This window comes from Pinus tabuliformis, chromosome 3_1 (genome assembly GCF_031772625.1).
Source record: "Pinus tabuliformis cultivar Carrire ecotype Pingquan chromosome 3_1, CPIR1, whole genome shotgun sequence".
NCBI lineage: Eukaryota > Viridiplantae > Streptophyta > Pinopsida > Pinales > Pinaceae > Pinus > Pinus tabuliformis.
Window position 1 is genome coordinate 280442932 of NC_142301.1, and position 20919 is coordinate 280463850.

At 37.3% G+C, this 20919-nt stretch overlaps 1 protein-coding gene across 4 annotated transcripts in view; it reads left to right on the forward strand.

Annotated features, from left to right (window-relative positions):
• The window catches only part of LOC149186881 (uncharacterized), a 289536-nt gene that overhangs the window by 108773 nt on the left and 159844 nt on the right, over positions 1-20919 (forward strand). For all 4 annotated transcript variants that reach the window (XM_089411189.1, XM_089411190.1, XM_089411188.1 and 1 more), the window contains exon 3: positions 12417-12527. In XM_089411189.1, the coding sequence (XP_089267315.1) occupies positions 12417-12527 (111 nt within the window). The remainder of the gene's footprint in view (positions 1-12416; positions 12528-20919) is intronic.

Genomic DNA, 20919 nt, shown 5'->3' on the forward strand with positions numbered 1-20919 from the left:
ATTGTCTGTGTATTTCGCAATCTTATCGATCCATTGCACAAAGTAACATAGGCAAATCCATGCACATGAGTCTGTAATACCTTAATAATTGTCTAAGATCTCATTATCAGATCAAACGGTTCCCTTGTATGTTTTCTAGTTGCACAACCCTGACAAACTCCTTCATGATCTATGTTGAATTTGGGCATACCTGTGACCATCTTTCTTACATTAGGTAAGGCTTTGTAATGAAGGTGAGCAAATCTTCGGTGCCATAATTCGGATTGAACAGAAGTATCGCAAGACATAGCTCCCAAAGGACTTCCTCCAACCTGATAGAGACCAGAATCCCCCTTGATACTAAGCAACTTTATCCTCAAGTCTTTTGCCAACTCAAGACCCAACAATAGAGCCTCATACTTTGCTACATTGTTGGTTGCATCGAATTGCAATCTATAGGAAAACTTGAATATGTGACCAAGAGGGGAGGTAAGGACAATTCCAACACCGTTACCATACCTAGAATGGGCACCATCAAAATTCATGTGCCAAACTCCCTTCTTTTTATAATCCACCTCCTTCTCCAAAGGAGGAAAAGAATTACCCAGGATAGCATAGTTTCCCAAGTTATCAGATTCATACACAATTTCATTATGAGGCTCCTTGGGATTTTCTATATGAAACTTTCTCTCCAATTCCCTATCCAATCTAACCATGATATCCTCACTATTAGGGATGGCAGCATAACTTAAATACATTTGCAAACTACCCCCAATATCAGCTCCCCACTTTCTAGACAATAACATCCCCCAAGCATCAAGCACATCAATCACCACAATATCCATGGTGATCATAATGTCCAGATGTACAACTAAGTGGACTTGAAGATCTTTTATCAAACCACACACTTCAATGATCTTTGAATCCATTGCACAAATGTTGCGGTAGGGTGTAGAAATCCTCAAATTGAACTGATTCATGACTTTCTTAGTCATGACACAAGATGATGCCCGAGAGTCAAATATACAATTGTGTAAAAGCATTCCATTGACCAACATAATGATGAAAAGAGGTTGGTGGTCTTTGTTATCTCTACACATATCACTACTTTGCAGAGTGATAGGGGCATCCTCATATCTATCCTTAGAAAAATTAGACATTTCTTTTCCATTTGGAGCATCAATGGCTTTCAACAATTTATATCTTTGGAAGGGAATCTTCATGATTTTAGTGTTAGGAACCAAAATCTTAGCATTATTAATCCATCCTCCCAAGTCAATATTCAACTTCGATGTGGGTGGAGTGAAAGTTTTACTATGATTTCTTTCTTTATTCTTTCCCCTTTCCTTATCCTTGGCTATCTCTAAAATCTGAGTTGATGAAGGCTTCTCTCCATATAACTCAGTGATCCTATCCAAATCTTCAAAATTATTTATACTATAGGAGGATGGAGACTTTTTATTTACCTTCTGACTACTCTCCATAACTCCCATCCAATTTTCCAAGGACAAATGATGCTCTTTTCCAACTACATTGATTTGCTCACTTGTTCCCACCATATCTCCTTCTAGGATCCTTCTTGCATAAGGACAAGTGAGTTCATCATGTATGTCATCACAAGGTCTACAATAAGGCATGGAATCATCAACTAAGTTTGTAGACTCAAGTGGATTAGGTGGCCTATGGTCATTGGGAGGTCCTTTCTTTTGCCATCTATCATTTCCTCTATTTGGGAATCTCCCACCTTGATTTCTTTCCATGGCCACTAATCGATTTTGGATAACATTCATTTGACTGGTGTGATTTTCCTCCATACTCTTGATGAGTTGGGTTAACTCCTTAATAGGATCATGTGTAGTCTCTTCTTTGGCCTTGCCTTTGGAATCATTCGGTTTCGATGGCCCTCTAGTGAAACCAGGAAGTTCAGATTTTTCTGATTGCTTTCTAGCCTTTTCCATTTTTAAGGCTTTAGTTTGAGCTACACCTAAATTCACAGGCTCCTTCCTCCTCAACTCATAAGCAATGTCAACACCAAAAGCATCCAGATATGAGCATAAAAGAAATTCATCAGGAGGTTTAATAGTAGCAGGCATGCTTTTTACTAATCCATTGAATCTCTTGTTAAACTCCTCCATGGTTTCGTTCTCATTTTTCTTCATATTGCTAATGGTGTTGATCAAATGCCTATTTTCCTTCTTCTCTCCAAACTTATCTAAAAATGCAGTTAGAATGGCTTGTAAAGAGTTATATGAGTTAGCAGGTTTCTCAGTGAGCCAATCAAGAGCATCCTCTTCTAAAGATAAAACAAAAAGTCTCATCTTCACATCCTCATAATTAGCAATGTTACACCATTTAAAGATACAAACATTAAAGTTTTTTACATGCGATGTAGCACTAATGGCATTGTTACCTTGAAAGGAAGACAACTTTTCAATAGCCTTGTCATGCATATTGTGAGGATAGCCATTTATGTTAGTGAAATCACAAGGAGCAAAAAGATCATTCATGATGTTAAGCTCTACTTGTTCTTGAAAAATCAAATGAATATCAGAAATAGCCTCTTGCCCAAGACTAGCAAGAGCTCTACTATGAGAAAGTCTATTCAACCTCTCTCTAAAAACCCTTTCAGGATCAGGGGAGGGGCTAACTAAACCACTTGAATTTCTCCTAGTAGAGACTTGCAAAATTTGGATTGAGTGGAGTCGCCACTTGAATAAGAATTTAAATCTAAAGTTCAAAATGCTAAAACCAAAAGGTTAGTCGATTTCCTAGGTACAAGAAAGCTTGTCCCCGGCAACGGTGCCAAAGAATGTTGACCCTGCCACCTACACCTACCTACAAGTCAGTGAGAAAAGCCTTCAACCCCACAAGGTGTGGTTGGTGGTTGGGAACTTAGAGAAGGGGCTGTCAAACTAATCTTGACTCTCTCCGTTTGAGCTATCTCTTAGGTTAGCTAAGGGGGGTGGTCCCTAATGAAGAATTAAGTTAAAAAAAGAGATGTGAGTTTCTAGGAGAATTGTTAGACTTAAATAGATTATCTCTTTAAGATTTATAAACAAAAACTGATATGAGTAGTAACCATCATAGCATAAGCATGAAAAACATAAACAACTAGTGCCTTCCAAGTATTTGCTCTTTAAGAAATGAAATTGTATTTTGCTTAAAATGAAGTGAAATGCTTTCAAATGGAAAGCCAAAATAACCCTGAAAAGTGAAACACTAAATTGTTAGCACAAGATATTATAAATGCTTTCAAGATGAATAAGTCTACAAATCAAAGCATGGAAACTATCTTGCTCAAAAGGATACAAAAATAACTCAAATGTTAGACCAAGATGACAACATGCAATTAAGTTTGCAAGCCAAAATAATAGTACTTGAAAGTGAAATCAACCATTCATGAAAATATGCAATTAAACCAAAATATGAGCCAATTTCCAAGTACAAGAAAATGAAACTTGTTGCAAAATTAAAAGAGACTACAATGTTTGCATCCAAAGTGCCTCTTGAAATAAGATTTGTATGTAAGACTTTAAACCATCAAGATAGCAAGAAATTTAAGAACTTTGCAAACAAAGCAAATGTGATGGAATGCTGTTCTTGGTTTATTTTATTGATTAGTACTAAGACAAAGTTACAATTGAACTCTAGTCCTCAGACTTCATCCTTGCCCAAGTATTTGGATCTCACAATGAGGAGTCAATAGAAGTAGAGGATCTTTAAAAGTCTATTCAACCAACTTAAGTTGGAAGTAAGTTTTAGTGATGCTTGGGGCATGTAAATAAATTACCAAACAATGAGAATTAACTTCTACTTGAAATGTACTTGCTTGACATGAAATAAAATGTTTCTTTATGGAGAAAATTTGTCCAAATACTTGATGCATGTAAAATGTGTTTAATGGTGAAGCATAAGTAAACTTGGAACTATGTTCAAGCCAAATAAGATAAAGTAAAAAGTGCTTGCTCGCAAAAAATCTGAACTTGCTATGGATTTAAGACTTGTAAGTTAAATTAAAGTGCATGCAAAATGAGTGTGATGCATGTTGTGTTAATTTCTCAATTAAATGATATGCATACAAAATGAAATAAACCAACAAAGTCAAACCGCCAAGCCTCTCCAAAAGGTGGAGAGATAGGGATATACTAATGGGTAAAACCCATACTCCCAAAATCAGAAATTTTATTAGGTGTTACAAGAAGAAAAAGACAATGAAGTCTTCTCTTAAATCCAAGGAAAGTCTTAACAAATTGGAATCAAACCATAGACTTTTCCTCGCTGAAAAATTTCTCCAATTTGAGGCCCACAAAGGCTCAGGAAAATGCAGATTTTCTGAAGAAGAAGAAGAGAAGATAAGCCTCCTCTATGGCCACGGCTAAGAGGGAGCAAGAGATGGCCAAAATGAACTCGGCCTCCCTCAAGAAGAACACGACCTTATCCAAGATGAATTTGGCCTAAAGGTGGAAGTAATCACTAAATCTGAGCTCCAAGGTCCTGCATGCAAACTTGTAAGTAATTTTCCGATGATGAATCCCGCAAGTAGCTGCAAGAGAACAAGTTAAATAATCTACAACAACAAATGTTAGCTCAAGATAACTACAACGCATGTTACGAAAATAATCTACAAGAGGCTAGGCCAAAGAGTATGAGCAAGCTCTCTTCTTTGACTAGCCATGACTTAACTCTTTGAAATAGACAAATATTGATAAATGAAGTACAATACGTAAAAAAATAATTTTTTCCAAGTTTGATATTTTGATGCAAGAAATAAAAGCTTTAAGAAACTTGAAAGAATCCCTGCAAGACAAAAATAATATATAGATGAGACTGGAATTTGAATATTTATCAAGAATGGGTTGATTCCTCCGAGAATTTCCCCTCACGCTTGAAAAGGTTGACCAAATAATGATTCATCTACAAAACTTCACCACAAATCATTAACTCGACACGAAATTAAATAAATGCAGTGGAAAGAATTCCTAGAGATACATCTATTATCCACTAGAAGATTTCTTTTCCTAAAGCAAATAATTAATTCTTATGCTAATATGAGATAGCTACATACTAACATAACTTGAAACAAGCATGAAATAAATAATGACATGAGGAAATAAATAGAAGCATAACAACAAGTCAAGAATTTACCACACATGCAAGGAGAAGAACACCATCATGCTTTACTCCAAAGACTGTTGTATTATATTGCAAGTAGTGAATACAATCCCACAGAGTCTCCTCAAGCACAATAGCTCGTATTACATGATACAATATGAGAGCATATAGCCTCATTATATAGAGAGTTGGGAGAAAATCCCAAGGAAGAATGCATGTGAGAACTGAACTTGGAGCAAATCCCAAGGAAAGATAAGTCAAGTTCGATGTGGAGAAGATAGAGACATCAGAGAAAAATCAAATTCCATATGTGCACATCAAGGGAAATCGAATTCCATATATGGCATAGTAAATTCATCCATGAGTGAATCCAAGTACCGTGATAACTCTAGTCAACAAATGCAAACTCGAACTAAGTGATGCCACATATGTAGATGATCCCCAGATAGCTCTGCGTGATTCTTTCAAGAACTGCATGATTCTTCCATGTGCAACTCGTAGTCCTCAAGAGTGAGTAGAAGAACCTAAGATAACTGTGAGATGAGGCCCCACCTAATTTTCAGTCCAAACATACCATGGAATATTCCTTCAGTGCATGAGTTCCTCTAATAAATTCGATTTTCCACATGTGCAATTGCTGCTTTATCTCTGGGAAATTCGATTTTATGAAATAATGGTGTATTTATGATGCAATGTGCTCAGTCATCTCCCACATGTCCGTTGACTCAACTCTTTGACTTAGGATAATTTCCAAGTCATTTCCACATCATTCTATCACATGGAATAATTTATTTCTCTCTATTTTATTTAATTCTAGCTTAATTAAATGCCACAATTTCCACTAAACTTAGGAAAGATGGGTTTTGAGAGTCCAAAACACATTATTAACCTCTCAAAGTGTATCATAGTAGAAAGTTGAGTGTGAGAAGTGTAATTTTGATTACTCATACCCCATACAACTTTTCTAGATCACACTTATTACAATTTAAATACAATTTTATTTGCAATTTTTGACCCGCGGGTAATCTAAAAATTTAAAAATGACTACCTAGACCTAACCAAACTCCACTTTTTTTTGTGTGATCTAGTATGGTAATATACATCGACTCTAGGCACTAAGATGTGTTAGGGGCTCAACTTTCAAACCGTCACCCTAGCTTTGGGGTAAAAAGTGAGTGAAAAACTCCAGAAAATTATCCGCCTCTGAAAAAGAAGGGATAATTAACTAGATAAAAAAAACATTCCAAGGTGTACTTGTTTGCTGATCGAGTCCCAACATCCTAGGCCTGTTACAGACTCAAAACTCATCATTACTAGTATAACTTATTACAATTACCCGCAGGGTGTGGAACCTGGGTACAAGAAAGATGATGAGAAGATAGAAGTAGAGTTAAAAAACTCTGTTGACTGATGATTTCTGATGGTACAAGTATCCTCTGGATCATCCTTGGGCATGGAGGCTTCATATAATCATTAGGTGCCACTCCAGTGGTCAACATGACCAACTCCCTCTCACGTTGTACTTCGCTGCGCATAACTCCGATTTACTTATTTCCAAAGTAGCTCAGATACCCTCTGATACCATGTTGAATTTCCACGACTTTGGGTCTAGGTTAGAGTCTTAAAATCACTGATGCTACCAAACCAAGAATCTCAACCATAAACTACTTTGCACAACAGTAATATAAAGCAGTAAATCACATACGCACAAATATACACACTTTTTAACAAAATCGTACAATATGTACAATCCCAAATTTGGCTATATTAAACAAAATGAGTAATACAACAGGCTATGGTTTACAAGATACAATGACAAACTTTGTTGCGCAACTTCGATGTCGTATCTTGTCTTGCCGGTCCTTTGCTTCCGTACTGCTCATTAGTAGTGCCTTAGTCCATCAAGGCATCTACACATCGAGACTCCAAGAGGGTTGCCTCCTATCACTGCTCCAAGTCACATCTGCTACAATGAACATGGGCTCATCAACTGCTTTGTGGGTAGGCCTAATTCCCGAGCTCCAATCTGCCACGCTAGTAACAACTTTCGTCCATCAAAGTGTTGCACTTCGGCATCGATCTTCACCCAACCTTCAACTGCTCTTCTTCCTTCAAGATAGCTAGTCTAGGGCTACTTTGGGTAGCCAACTCGTTGCCCTCCAATCAACTCTATGACACCCAATACTGTCACTGCAGAATCTGCACCAATGAAGGCTTCACGATTACCCAATCTCGCCTCCAAATTGGCTCCCACAGGCTTCTCAAGTCTGATCCAATTCTGGTCAACAAACCGTGACTTAACAGTCCTCCTAAACGCTGTTGTTACACCATGCTGCACTATGACTCCTGCAATTCTGGTTAGGGTACAAACTTCAGCCCTCAACCTTCCACGCAATCAGCAAAATAGACCTCTTTAGGGTTGCGATCCTCCAAGAGAATACCTCTCCAACCTACGTTGTTCCTTTTTGACCCCAAACACAGCCAACGAGACAACCTAGCTGCTGGCTATGGCCTGTGGCCTAGCACAACAATTGTTGTAGGCCTTCGGCCCCCTCAAAAGCTCCTCCAAACAGACCCTAAACAACTGCGTTATGCTTCTATTCTCCTCGGCCTGGCTGCTTGCCTTTCCTGCACTAAACCGCACCTAGAAACAACCCATACAGATCTGTCTTAGCCCAAGAACAACCTTAACCAAACGCTGTCACCTACAACTCCTCCTACGCTATCTAGGGCAGACTCATTCACGCTGATCTTTCTCCTTTTTTGCTATGGCTAGGCTTCTCTTTCCACCAAGTTTTCTTTAGAGGATGTGTTGCCTTTATCACCCTCATATCACCTTCTATATATACCATAAAGAAGGGCTCAACGTCACATTTGAAGTGACACATCCATTGGCTCTTCAAGTCGGCCTACTTGACAACCAATAATTACGAGTCAACTTTAAAAATTCATATCTCTCTAATGAAAACTCGTATTCAGAAGATTTTCATTGCGTTGGAACCATCTTTCCAAGCACTATCATCCTCATCCATCACATGTCGTAAATCCATCAATGTTTTGTCCCAAATTGCGATGGGTGCCAAAACCCTATACTTGAGTTCCAAACCCTGAACCCTAGGGCTTGGAGTACCTCCCAAGCTACACAAATCAACAACTAGTTCATGGTGTCCTAATTCATCTTAAAGATGGAGTTAGAGACAAGGTTACCGAAGCTATCATGTTAGATTTTGAAGGGTCTACATGGAAACAGAGTCTGGAATTTGACCATGAAAATTTGGTCTTATGTTGCAAAAATTGTTATAAACATGGACATATATGTAATGTTCCCATCTACTTAGGAGACATAAGGAAGGGTACAAAAGCGAAAGTGGTGAAAATGGGGACATGGGTCTTAGGCTACTGAAAAATCTCTTTTAAGTTATAAAGTGAGAAAACCCACTAAAGTGACTATTAAAATAAAAAGGTAAAAAGGTGGCAAAAGTGGTGAATGAGTTATAAAAGATGGATAATGAGGAGTCTCTCATTTTTCTTACATTTGCTCACTTGAGAAAAATAAATTTGGAGAGCTCTTGAGGAAGAGTCTAGGGTTTTTGGAAACCCTCATTTTGGTTGCTAGTTTCAGTGTTGAAACTGTACACCGTAGCTAGTTTGGGAGCGGGATCACATTGCCATTGTGCTTCAACGGAGAAGAGGATATTAGCAAAAGAAGTCCACAGTGTTATCAGTTGATTTTATGGATTGACTTTTGGTTCTGCATTTCTTATTCACGTTGAGTTTGCATTCTCCAAGAGGACCAGGTTCTGAAGAAAAGGGGGCTGAGTTTCATTGTCAAAGAAGAGGCTGAGAATCTCTGTGTGCTGGTCGAGTTCCAATTTCAGATGTTGAAGAATATAGGGAAAATAGGATTAATGTGATTCTTCTTAGGATAACTATAGGTGAGGCATTTTAATTTTCTTATTAGCACAATCTTCTCTTTGACATTATTAGAGGGTGTGTTTCTTATTTCATCAAATAGCTACCAAAAACAAAGAGACAAGAACACAAGATGTTGGCATTCTGCGAGGGCCAAAACCTCTCCCTCTTGGAGGGAAAACCCGGACATAATTCTTCTTATAGAGATTCCAATTGACGAACACCAAGACCATGACCCTTGACATGCTATGCCACTCCAAGACCAAGACACCAATCCTCTTCTTTGTCACTGCTGAGATCATGACTGCTCCTTCACCGAGATCACTGCTGCATCATGACTACTCCTTCATTGAGATCACTACTGCACCGAGGTCTTCATTATAATCTTTCATGACTGTGATGATACCTGTATGTTGAGATCCTTTCTCTACATTGAGACTGTGATCATCTTTGTTACCAGGACTGCATTGAGAACTTCACCGAGTATATGACTGTTTTTTTAACTGAGATCATCCTTGTCATTGTCATGCTGTGCATACATCACTGTAATACTTATGTCGAGAGTGTACTCCTATATCATTCATCCTAGAACCATAGATCCTTCCTCCAACCGAGATACTGTCATAATGTCTCCATCTGAGATTCCTGTAACACTTGACTTAACTGAGATTTCAGAGAGGAATGCGAGATCTTAACACTGTGATTACTCACTGTAATCACCACCGAAACTTTAGAGACATCCGAGATTCTGTCTGCCTGCACCCATCCGAGATTTCAGAGATTTGTCCGAGATTCTGTACCCTGTACTCCATCCGCAATATCCGAGATCCTTCACTTGCTAAACCATCTGAAAATCACAGAGAGAATCCGAATTATTTCAGTACTTTTACGCTGACCCTAACTGGGTATATATAGTGGTTAGTCCTTCGTATTAAGCTGATGTGTATCCATGAAGAGTTGTGTCTATTTCTTTGAGCCGACATGAGTGAATCTAATTCTTTTAGGCCGACATGACTGTCTTTTACCTCGCTTTGCTGGCAGTCTTCTTCTTTGGAGGATGGTGCTTGTCTTGGAGGGCTACTTGACACTAGGTTGACCCATATTCATGCTCAAGAAGAGCTCTTTAACATGACTTTAATTCTTTGACTTCCCTAGACCTATGGAATGAGCAAGAAACTCATTCGAATAATTTACAAAAATAATATATATATATTTTTTTCTGACAAGTACAAAGATCAAAATTACATTTACAAATATTGAACCTAGTTACACTTTTCTTCAACATCAGAAAAGAGGTCAAATATCGCTGTGTTTGAGGGTCGAGTTCACCCTTGAGTTTCTGGCCAAGTTGCTGTAGGAGAAAGGCCGAGATTATCACTGTCTTAGGGCCAAATTATATCACCTTTGTGGTCCGAGTTCTGCTGGGCATTTGGGGTCAAGTTTCACTGTCCAGAAAGGGGTCGAATCTCCTCTCTTATTGCTGGCCAAATCTGGGTGCTTCAAGAGGAATGAGTTTATCTTTTGAGGGGATCATGTACCTATCTTGCTGACCGAGCTTGCTGGAGGAAGTACCTTTGCTCTGCGGGGATGAGATTTGTCATAAATCTGAGAGCCCAGGTTCATAAAAGGGGAGGCACATATCAGACGTAATAAGGGGACCTGAGTCTGTGATAAAGAGGGCCAAATTTGACAGAGAAACTGAGACTGATAAAAAAAGGGGCTGAGTTTATTGACTTCTGGGTTGATATCTGCTGTCTGGAGAGTTGATCCACATCTGCCAAGGGACTGTAACATTCCTGTAGCTAATATCAGCATTCTGGGCCAGTCATCTACAGCCAGGCATTTGGGCGAAGTACGCTGTCATTTATTGTTATATTTTCCTTTAATCTTGCTGTAGCAAACTCCTACCACTGGTATGTGTAATCTTTGAGTTTAATGCAAATCCTTCATTGCTATTTGAAGTAAATTTGGTTGTCTTTGTGGTACTGTGTTTATTTATCTAATATAATATACGAATAAAACACACCTACAGCCATATAAGTGCAAACTGTTTGACGAAATGTCACAATGACAAATCAAAACAAAACTCAGAAATTTGACGAAAATGATAAGGTATTCCAAGGGGGTATCTTACAATATAACTGTCTATTGTTCAGGAAGAATTTCCAACCGAGTGAAAACATATTGGGGAAAGGGAATTGAGACAGATTCAAAGGGGTTTAGAGGAGAAAGAAGAGCCTAGGCGGAAATTATTCTCAAGCCTCTTTCAGAAAAGAAAAACATCTTTAAAGGAGGAAGAGCAGGAAATGAAACAAACAAAAATACCACCCCCAATTTATGAAGGAATCTAATTACTTGGATCTGAACGATCAGTTTCAGCTCCCTTACCTTAACAGGTCAGGGAAAGAGAGAATGGAAAGTTATTGAGTAAAAGAAGGAAATGAAGAATGCAGATAATAGCATATCTTCTTAATATAAGGATAAAGAGAGCTTGATTTGTCAGAATTTAGCAAAAAAAGGAATGGAGGAGAATGAGAATTCAAACAAGAGAATTTTCAGTTCCAAGCCGTAAACAGAATTCATGGGAAAAAATCTCCCGAGTCCCGAAAAAAGAGGAAATCCAGTTTCAAAGAGAAAGCTTGGTTATATCACAATTTTGTAATAGCTTCTGGGCATTGAAATTAGTGAGTAGCAAACTAGGAGGGAGTTAGTATAGGAATTACACTCAACCAGTGTTCAATTTTGTAATAGCTTTTGGGCATTGAAATTAGTGAGTAGCAAACTAGGAGGGAGTTAATATAGGAATTACACTCAACCAGTGTTGCCAACATCCCAATTATAACAAAATTGAGATTTTTTGGACCAGCCATTGTTTGCTGATTTTTACTGATATTTTGATGGTATCTTAATTTTGCCATTGTTTGCCAATTTTTACTGATATTTTCTCGATTTTTATGATATTTTGGTTTTCTGGACCCTTGCCAATTTTATCCTGATGCCAATGTTTGCAACATTGCACTCGACTATTGAGATTTTTTTCTCATCTTAACATTTAAGCTGATTAGCAACCATGACAGCTCTTGTAATATCAAATTTTGCGATTAATAGAATATTTTAATACAAGAAGAAAGTGCACAGGTAAAACTTGTTGTCATCTTCCTTTCCTTTCTCACATTGTGTAATGCAACAATTTTGTTGCTTAGAACAAATCATACTTTGTGAACTTCTGTCTTTTATTTTCTTAATTGAAGCATTGAATTGCCTTGTAAAGGTTCGTACAAGCAATTTCTATATTCTATACTGTAATGTCAGTTAATATATTAATTAAAAGATTTAATCAGATCGTTTTTTAAGCATTGTTAATCTTTGTTGGATTTGAGTCCCTCATTATTTATTTGATATCTTTTTTACAGTTGCAACAACTATAGGGACATTAGTAGCATATCTGCTGGTACCTATGCGATCTCTGGGTGAAGATAGCTGGAAGATAGCAGCTGCGCTGATGAGCAGACATATTGGTGGAGGTAATCTCAGCCTTACTTGCAAGTAGAATCAAAAGAAAGACTCTACAGTAGAGCCCTAATTTTATGACATTTTTCACTTTAAAAGATCATTAGTGTTGTGTACATCCTCTCTTCCAGGTGGACCCTGGAGTCACTCTAGAAATTTGTTTAGATTTGCAAGCTCTGAAGGGCACTTTTGTTTGGTTTATCAATTGCTGAAAATAAATCTGTACAATTCATAGCTGGGAAAATTGTGCATGAATGAGTGTAAACATATCTTGTGTGCTTAACTATAGCCTTTTCTGGTCGACCCATGTTATAATTCTTTTGCATTCTGATATTTCGGGCAAAGTTTTTTTTTGTGGCATAAAATGATACAGAAATTGCATTTTTGAAAATTTACATACATAGGTGATTTCTGTCATATAATGGCATGGAATTTGATGGTTTGGTCCATAGGATGGTAGTTTGGCATTTGAGGTAATTGGGCTAAAGAGACCATTCCACACCCTGAACTCCATAGCAGAATGGAGTTGTTGAGATGCTGAATCACACTATCATAGAACATGTATGATGGAGAACAATTGTGTTCCAAATAGGTTTTGGATTGAGGCAATGTTTACAGAGAGTATGTTTGTTGAATAGGTCTCCAACAATGGCAGTGAAGTAGAAGACCCTAGAGGAAGTATGGCCTCAGAAGAAGCCCAAAGTTAAGTCATCTCAAGATCTTTCGTTCTATTGCCTATGCCTATGAAGCAGCAAAGCTTTATATATATATAGTAGGAGATGCTGTTTTACAATGAAGGGCTCGACTTCAAAATATGATCCCTTTCATAAAAAATATTATCCTTGCTTATGTTTGTCTTATCAAATATCATCCAACAAAGTCTAAATAGACAACTATGAAGGAAAATGTAAGCCAAAGTTAAATAAAGCTAAAAAAGGCTAAAGATGAAAAGCGTGCAATGTTAAAAATGAAAAAATAATGAAGTCACTTCCTTAAAAAGGTCCAACCTAAGGTCCTATGCTAAAAATGCATATCTAAAGAAAAAGACTAAGAGAAAACAAAGAAAAATGCAAGAGGGGAATAAATAAAGTGCTGAGGTGTTAAGTCTAAGCAAAGGTCCCTCACAAAGACTTAGAAGTACAAAAAACGAAGATTCCTAGCTCAAAAAGGCTAGTTGGACCAATAAAAGACCTTATACATCATTAAAAATGACTTTGAGGGTCAAAACATAAGGTTTCCTTCCTTTTTTCTGTTAGTTAATCACCATTTTTACGTATCTCTAGCCAAGTGACCTACGAAATACTTTATGCCCTAGGAATTGACAAATGTAATTAGGGTGAAAGTGTTCCTTCATGGTATACTTAGGAAATTTATGAAATTAACCTATCTTAAGATGTTGTTAGGAGAGAATTACATCATTATAGGTGGGGGCCCTCATATTGGGATTCGTGCATTGTGAGGCCGAGACTTAGAGGAAAGTAGAGGCCAAGATTGTGTGCAAGCTGAAACTTAGAGAGGCCAAGATTTCCAGCGGGCAGTGTGGAGCAAAGGAGGAGGCCGAGACTTGAACCAAGAGGCCGAAATTCTTCTGGAGCACAGTCATACAATGGAGGCTGAATTATTATAGGTGGGGGGTTGAGATTTGCCAACGCTGTCATTTTCCAGAGCAGCCAATTTCCTTGGACTGAAAATCTAGTGGGCCATTTCCAGGTTCAAATATTTTTTGTAATCTCTGTGGGTCAAGGCCCTAAATTTTCCAGATTAATAAAAGTGAAGGGAGATTTGTGGGAAGAAAAATTCTGCTGTTCTTGTGGTGATTTTCCTATTTATTTTTGCTGCATAATGTTATTTTGTGAAGTTAAAAATACGAATGTGCTTATTTCCAGCAATTTCAGAATTATTTAGATATAAATAATTTTTTGGGTAGAAAACAATTGTGGAGAAAAAAATTAATTCAGACATCATATTTAAATTCTAATGGAATTGTGTGTGATACCCAATTTTTACCTATTAACCAGAAATGTAAATTTTGTGCCCTAAACTTAGGAATTAAATCAAACAATTCCAAAAAATATACCTAGACTTTCAATTTACTCATATATTTAATTAAACCAGAATTGAATAATTGAGATGCAGAACAATACCTAGTTATCTGTTTGAAGGTGCTTTTGGACTGTTGTTGCTTCCGCTGCAGTTACCAAACCAAAATTTTCCTCCTAGCCTATTTGGGATCAACTTATCCAGTTCATGTGGAAATTTCTAAGTCTGACACACCATAAATCCCTATTGCATTATCTGGTTTATTATCTCCTACTTGTTCTTTCCATTAACAAGTTATTTATTAATATAAATACCGAAATAAACACAAATGTAGCCTTCACATATATACAGATCAACGACTAAAATAAACCGAGACAACACAAGGGACACCGTTATTTTTGGACAATCATCCTCGGAAAAACCCAATTCGGGAAAACCGGTGCAACAAATATGAGGGTTTTATTATTATGCAATTTTCTGAATACAACTAGGGTGCCAGAAATGGCTCACCCTTTAGAGATTTTCCTTGGCAGAAATACCTTTCTTTGGAGACAAATATTCTGGCTGATCAACAATTGGATGATTGGCCCCACAATGAATGTGTCACCTTCCAGGGACTGCGTCACCCTCTACGGCTCTGCATCTGCCTCTCAGCTTTCAATTTACCCCATGAAAACACCACAACGCAGCTCTTCCTGCCCAGCGTCAGCTCTGCTAGCCTCTATGTCTACCTGTGTCAACTTCTCGGCCTCCTATGTCCTCATCGCTAGCCACCAAGCCTTTGCGTCAGCTCTGCGTCTACTCTGGCTGTCTCTGCGTCAGCCCAGGCTGCCTCTGTGCTGTCTCTCCGGCACTATATCTGCCTCTCTGCTATGTATTCTCGGCTTTCTGCCGAACTGCCCCCTCGCTGCAAGAAATCACTAACTCGATTTATCAGCAAACCTTGCCCCAAAAAGTCAAATTGATTGATCAACTTGGTGTATTTCCAACTGACCCTCAAGCCTCCTCTTATACTTTTCCTGTTGACGAATCAATGACCGAGATTAAGTCCCTAATCAACGACTAAGATTAGATTTGGCTTGATCCTTGTTATTTAAAAGTTTCTCACCCATATTATAATAATACACATTAATATTTTAATTTTCCTGAGTTTAGACTTAGGGTCACATTAAAAATATTAATTATTTTAATATCTTTCCATCCGGGTGGAATTTCCCCAAACGATTTATGGGTCTTGGAGATCTCATGTGCCTTAGCCTCTCCACCAATTTTCATGACTAGAGCACATCTGATGATACCAAAAATCAACAGTTCCTAGATCTAGAAGACTTCAAAATTGCAGTCTTCTGGCCCCCATGCCCAAAGCTCCAAGAACAATTGCCCAAAATTCCTCCTTGTTCGTGACTCTCTCCGTATTTCCTACTCTCCCTTCACTTCACTGGAAAGGCCAAAACAAAAGTCCCCTTCTATGTTTTATTCCTTCTCCTTATATCCCCAAAACCACCGTCTTTTCCCCGTCCTTCCACCGTTTCAGCGTTCGTATTAAAATATCTTTCCTCTGCCCCTGTCGTGTTACGTGGAATCCAAAATGATCTTCTATGATACTATTTGACTAAATAAGATTTGATAGAGTCGGTTTATTCACCTTTAAAAGATATGTTTTGTCGATCGGTCTTCTAAGTCATTTATATTGTATTCTCTTGATTGTATCACATATACATTGATAATAGTCCCTTTTAATATTTTATAGTTTCTTTTAGTTGTATATAGTATATTTCAAATATACAATTCCCTTTTATTTGAAAATATATATTATATATATTATATTTGATTTATATTAATAATAAAAACAATTAAGTAGTAAAATTGTAAGTATTTATTCTCTTCAAAGATATATATATATTGGAGTGTTATGTTTAGGGCAAGATCTACCTTCTTAATGGTTTAGGTATTTAATCTAGTATTTTAATAATTAATTTGTTTACCTTTTTTAGACCTCCTTTTTAACCAATTAGTAAGTTTATTAATGCATGCATATGTAGCTATCATATGCATGCCTCGTATGCATGCTAATACTCATTTTCTGCCCATAATTCGAGGTGGGTAGTGACATACAACCCTCCTTCAAAAAACTTCGTCCCGAAGTTAGGGTTTATATTTTATATCATTGATTATTTTAATGTTTATTATATTCATGAAAATATTGCATCCCGTGATTGGATTCTCGTTTATAATGTGAGGGCATTTAACATTTGTGTTTTGATCATTTATTGGTTTACAACTTTTGTAGTCATGCCATGCCCCAACAAAGTCCCCAAGCTATTCGAAATTCATTTTATCTTTCTTAATCTCTTATGCTCCCATCCTATCCGTTCTCTACTGGAATATGCCATGGCATCAATTATATTAATCTAACCATCCATAAACCTCAAGGGTGATAGCGTCGACTATGTCAACCTAATTTCCCACTAGGCATTTGGCAGTCATCATCACATGTCTAAGGGAGCGTGACTCACACAATCCTCCCATGACTCCAGGTTTTGGAGGATAAACGGTGGGCAACGCCTCCACCCCTTCTAGTAGGACCAAAGTCAACACCCTATCATGGAATCTCATTGAGCCTTTATTGTTCTTGGATCTTTGTCATCGCGCGGTTGGTTTGGTAACGATATTATATGCATTGTAAACACTTGTTCACACATTATAACATATGCATCAATATATTTCAAACTAATTGTATTCAAATAAAAATTTATGTGCATTCCAAATATGTTGCTTTCTATGCTATTGATCTTTGAATTTAGTAACATATTTGGCTACGTCTAGCCCATCTATAAGTTAGCTTTCATATTAAGTAGTCAAATGTAGTCATTCTCTTCTTTCCATCTCATCCTTCATGTTGATATGTAAAATAAAAATTATAGACATCACATCCATAACATAATTCATAATTAATATTAGTATCATGTACCAACAATGTTAAGCAAATAACATACTTCATATTGGTATCCATGTACTAGCAATGTTAAGCAAATAACATACTTCATATTGGTATCCATGTACCAGCAATGTTAAGCAAATAATATACTTCATATTGGTATCCACGTATCAACAATGTTAAGTAAATAATTTGGAATTATTCTTACGTGTAACCTTTCATAGTTATGGAACAATTCAAAATGATAGTCTTAAGTATCCAACCAAAATAAAGTAAAGATATACAAAATAAGGTTTTAAGTGTTTCAAAATCAACACAAGTTGGGGTATTTTTGACATGTGTTCTCTGTGTCTTCCCAGGTAGTCGATCTAGGACTATACTTGTCCCATTGGACCTTAACTTGATCTACCAGGCGGTTGTTGAGTTGTCGAACCCTACATTCTAGTATACGCAATGGTTTGACCGAAATGGTTCCCACGTCTGATATGTGCAGTTCCTTCCATTGAAGGTTATGAGATTTGTCAGCTATGTAATGTCTTAATACATATACATGAAAAACATTATGAACTTTATGCAAATGGGGTGGCAGTGCAAGACAATAGGTGACAGGTCCAACTTTTTCGAGAGCTTTGAATGGCCCAATGAACCGGGGCAACAAATTCGTTTCTTTTTCAAACCAGATGGTGTTTTTGTTTGGTCTAATGCGGATAAAAACCAGATTCCCTACTTCAAAATTCCTATCAGTCCTGTGAGCATCAACATAACTTTTCTGCCTATCTTGTGCCTCCTCTAACCATTGTCTAATTTGTTTTACCTGTTCTTCCATTTCTTGAATTAATTCTAGCCCCACTATCACTCGGTCCTCTAACCTGTCCCAACTTAGCGGTGTTCTGCAAGGTCTGCCATATAATGCTTCAAATGGAGGCATTCCGATTGAGCTGTGGTAGTTGTTATTGTATGCAAATTCAACCAAGGGCAAGTACTTTTCCCAGTGTGTTTGTTGATCCATAACATACATCCTCAGCATATCTTCTATTACTTGGTTCACCCTTTCTGTTTGTCCCCATCAGTCTTGGGATGATATGTTGTACTTAAGTTTAATTGACTTATTAACGCTGCCTACATACAAGTCCAAAATCTTGAAGTGAATCGTGGATCCCTATCTGATATGATCTTCTTAGGAACTCCATGAAATCTAATGATTTCATTTATAAATACTCGAGCTACGTCAACAACTTCATAAGTATCTCTTATGGGAATAAAATGGGCACTTTTCATTAATTTATCCACCAGAACTAGAATGGCATTATGCCTTGTGGGGTAAGAAGTAGCCCGATGATAAAATCCATATAAATCACCTCCCATTTGGTCATAAGAATGTCGTGAGGTTGCAGGAGACCTGTTGGGTGACAATGGTCAACCTTCACTTGCTGACATTCAAGACATTTTGCAATGAATTGGACAATATCGTGCTTCATGCCTGCCCAAAAGAAGAGTTTCTTTGTATCAACATACATTTTCTTTACACCAGGATGTGCACAATACAGTGCTCTGTGGGCTTCCTTAAGGATGGTGTTTCAATATCTCCACTATCAAGAATATACATTCTACCATGGAATCATAACAATCCATCATCCTCTAGTTCATATCCCTCAAACTTAGGTTCTTTTGGACCTTTACTATCAAGCCCAAATCTTACTTTTAAATACCAACTATCTTCCAAGAGATGTTCTAGCACTCGCTTTCTCAAGTCTATCTTGTTGGAAAATGTAACAATGTTTGGTCTTCAATAATGTACTTGTCAAAAGAATAAAGAAAATATTTTTTATTATAATTATTGTGACTTATTAAAGCATGGGTTTTATGCTTAGGTCACAATGTTTTAGGTCAAAGTCCCCATTGAGGACTTCTAGGATTTATTCTGAGTCTATAGAGTTGTACTTTTAGAGAGACTCTTCTTAGGCTTTTGAATCATGGCAAAAGGTTAAGTATTGAGTCAAATATGAATTATGTAACCTCCACAACATGTTGGCCTAAGAGAAGATCAAGTCGGCCTAAGGACCCTATTCGACCCCACAAGAAGCCTATAAAAGGAAGGTCATCGAATTCATTTGGAGCATCATTCTCTCATCAAGTTCAAATTCTCTTGTAGTTGGGAAGAAGTGCAAAAATCTCTTGTTGCTGGGCAAAAGTGCAAAGTTCTCTTGTAGTTGGGAAAAGATGCGAAGTCTGTTGTTAGGATGCTGAAATGAATGCAAGTTTGGGGAAATCTAATGAGACAAGGGAAATCGAAATTTCGGTCTCTCTCTCTCTCAATTTTGTGCCCTAGATTGGGAGATCGAAGTCTTCCAAGTTTCACTGTTGTCAGAAGCTGCCAGTTGCTGTATAGTTGAAGTTGCTGGGAAGAGGTCGAAATTTTGGGAGGCTGACTTGGTGTGAAGGGAAGGTCTGGTCTTGGTCTAGGGTGAAGAGTCTCAAAGAATACTATTGAAAGGAAGAATTATCTTGACTGGGTTTTCCCCTCGAGGGGGGTTTTGCCGCGGCATGTGCCCGCATCTGGTGTCTATTGTTTTATGTGCTGTTGTTTTTGGTAATTACTTGATGAACTAAAGAAAAAAGATGTAAAGAATCGTAATAATAAGAAAGATCACAAGTAATTATCAAGAACAAGAAAATCTTTACTGTCTTTCCGATTTTCTAACATGGTATCAGAGCTTTGGTGAAGAAGGATGAAAAAGATAGTCACAAACACTTGATCCATTCATAGGTACTATCTCAGGGAAGGAGTCTATTATATTCAAGGAAGATGTCTAACTCAATCAAGGGTGAGAACAAACTTGAAGGAGCATCTAACTTCAGATCTTGGAAGAAGAGGATTGATCTAATCTTCGAGAAGAACAAGGTGTTGGATTTAGTAAAATGAAATGCAAATAAGCCTACAGAAGAAGCTAGTGATGCTAACAAAGCGAAATTCAGGGATTTAGAATTGGTGGCTATGACTCTGATGGTAGAAGGGATAAAAGTCAATCTTGTCCCATTCATAGCTAACATCAATCATGCTTAGGAGATGTATGAAGCCTTGTCGAAACTGTTTACTGTTAAGAATATTGGGATGACTAAAGAAGATACTATGTCAACCTTCTTTGTGAAGATAAGTATTTCATGTCTTTTCAGTTTTGGGTTCATGTACTCATTTAGTTTTGATTTTATTAAATACTAATCACCTTTCTCCCTCTATTGTCTTGATTAGGGAAAACATTTGCAAGAAGGAGGATCTCTTAAGACAAGGTTAGTCAAGAAACAAAGGTATGTTTTAAGTACATTGATTGAAAGGATTATTCATTTAATGATCTATTACTAACTTTGTTGTGACTAGCTATATTGAATTTTAATGATTCTTGTTTGGGTGATTCATCTCTTGATAAATA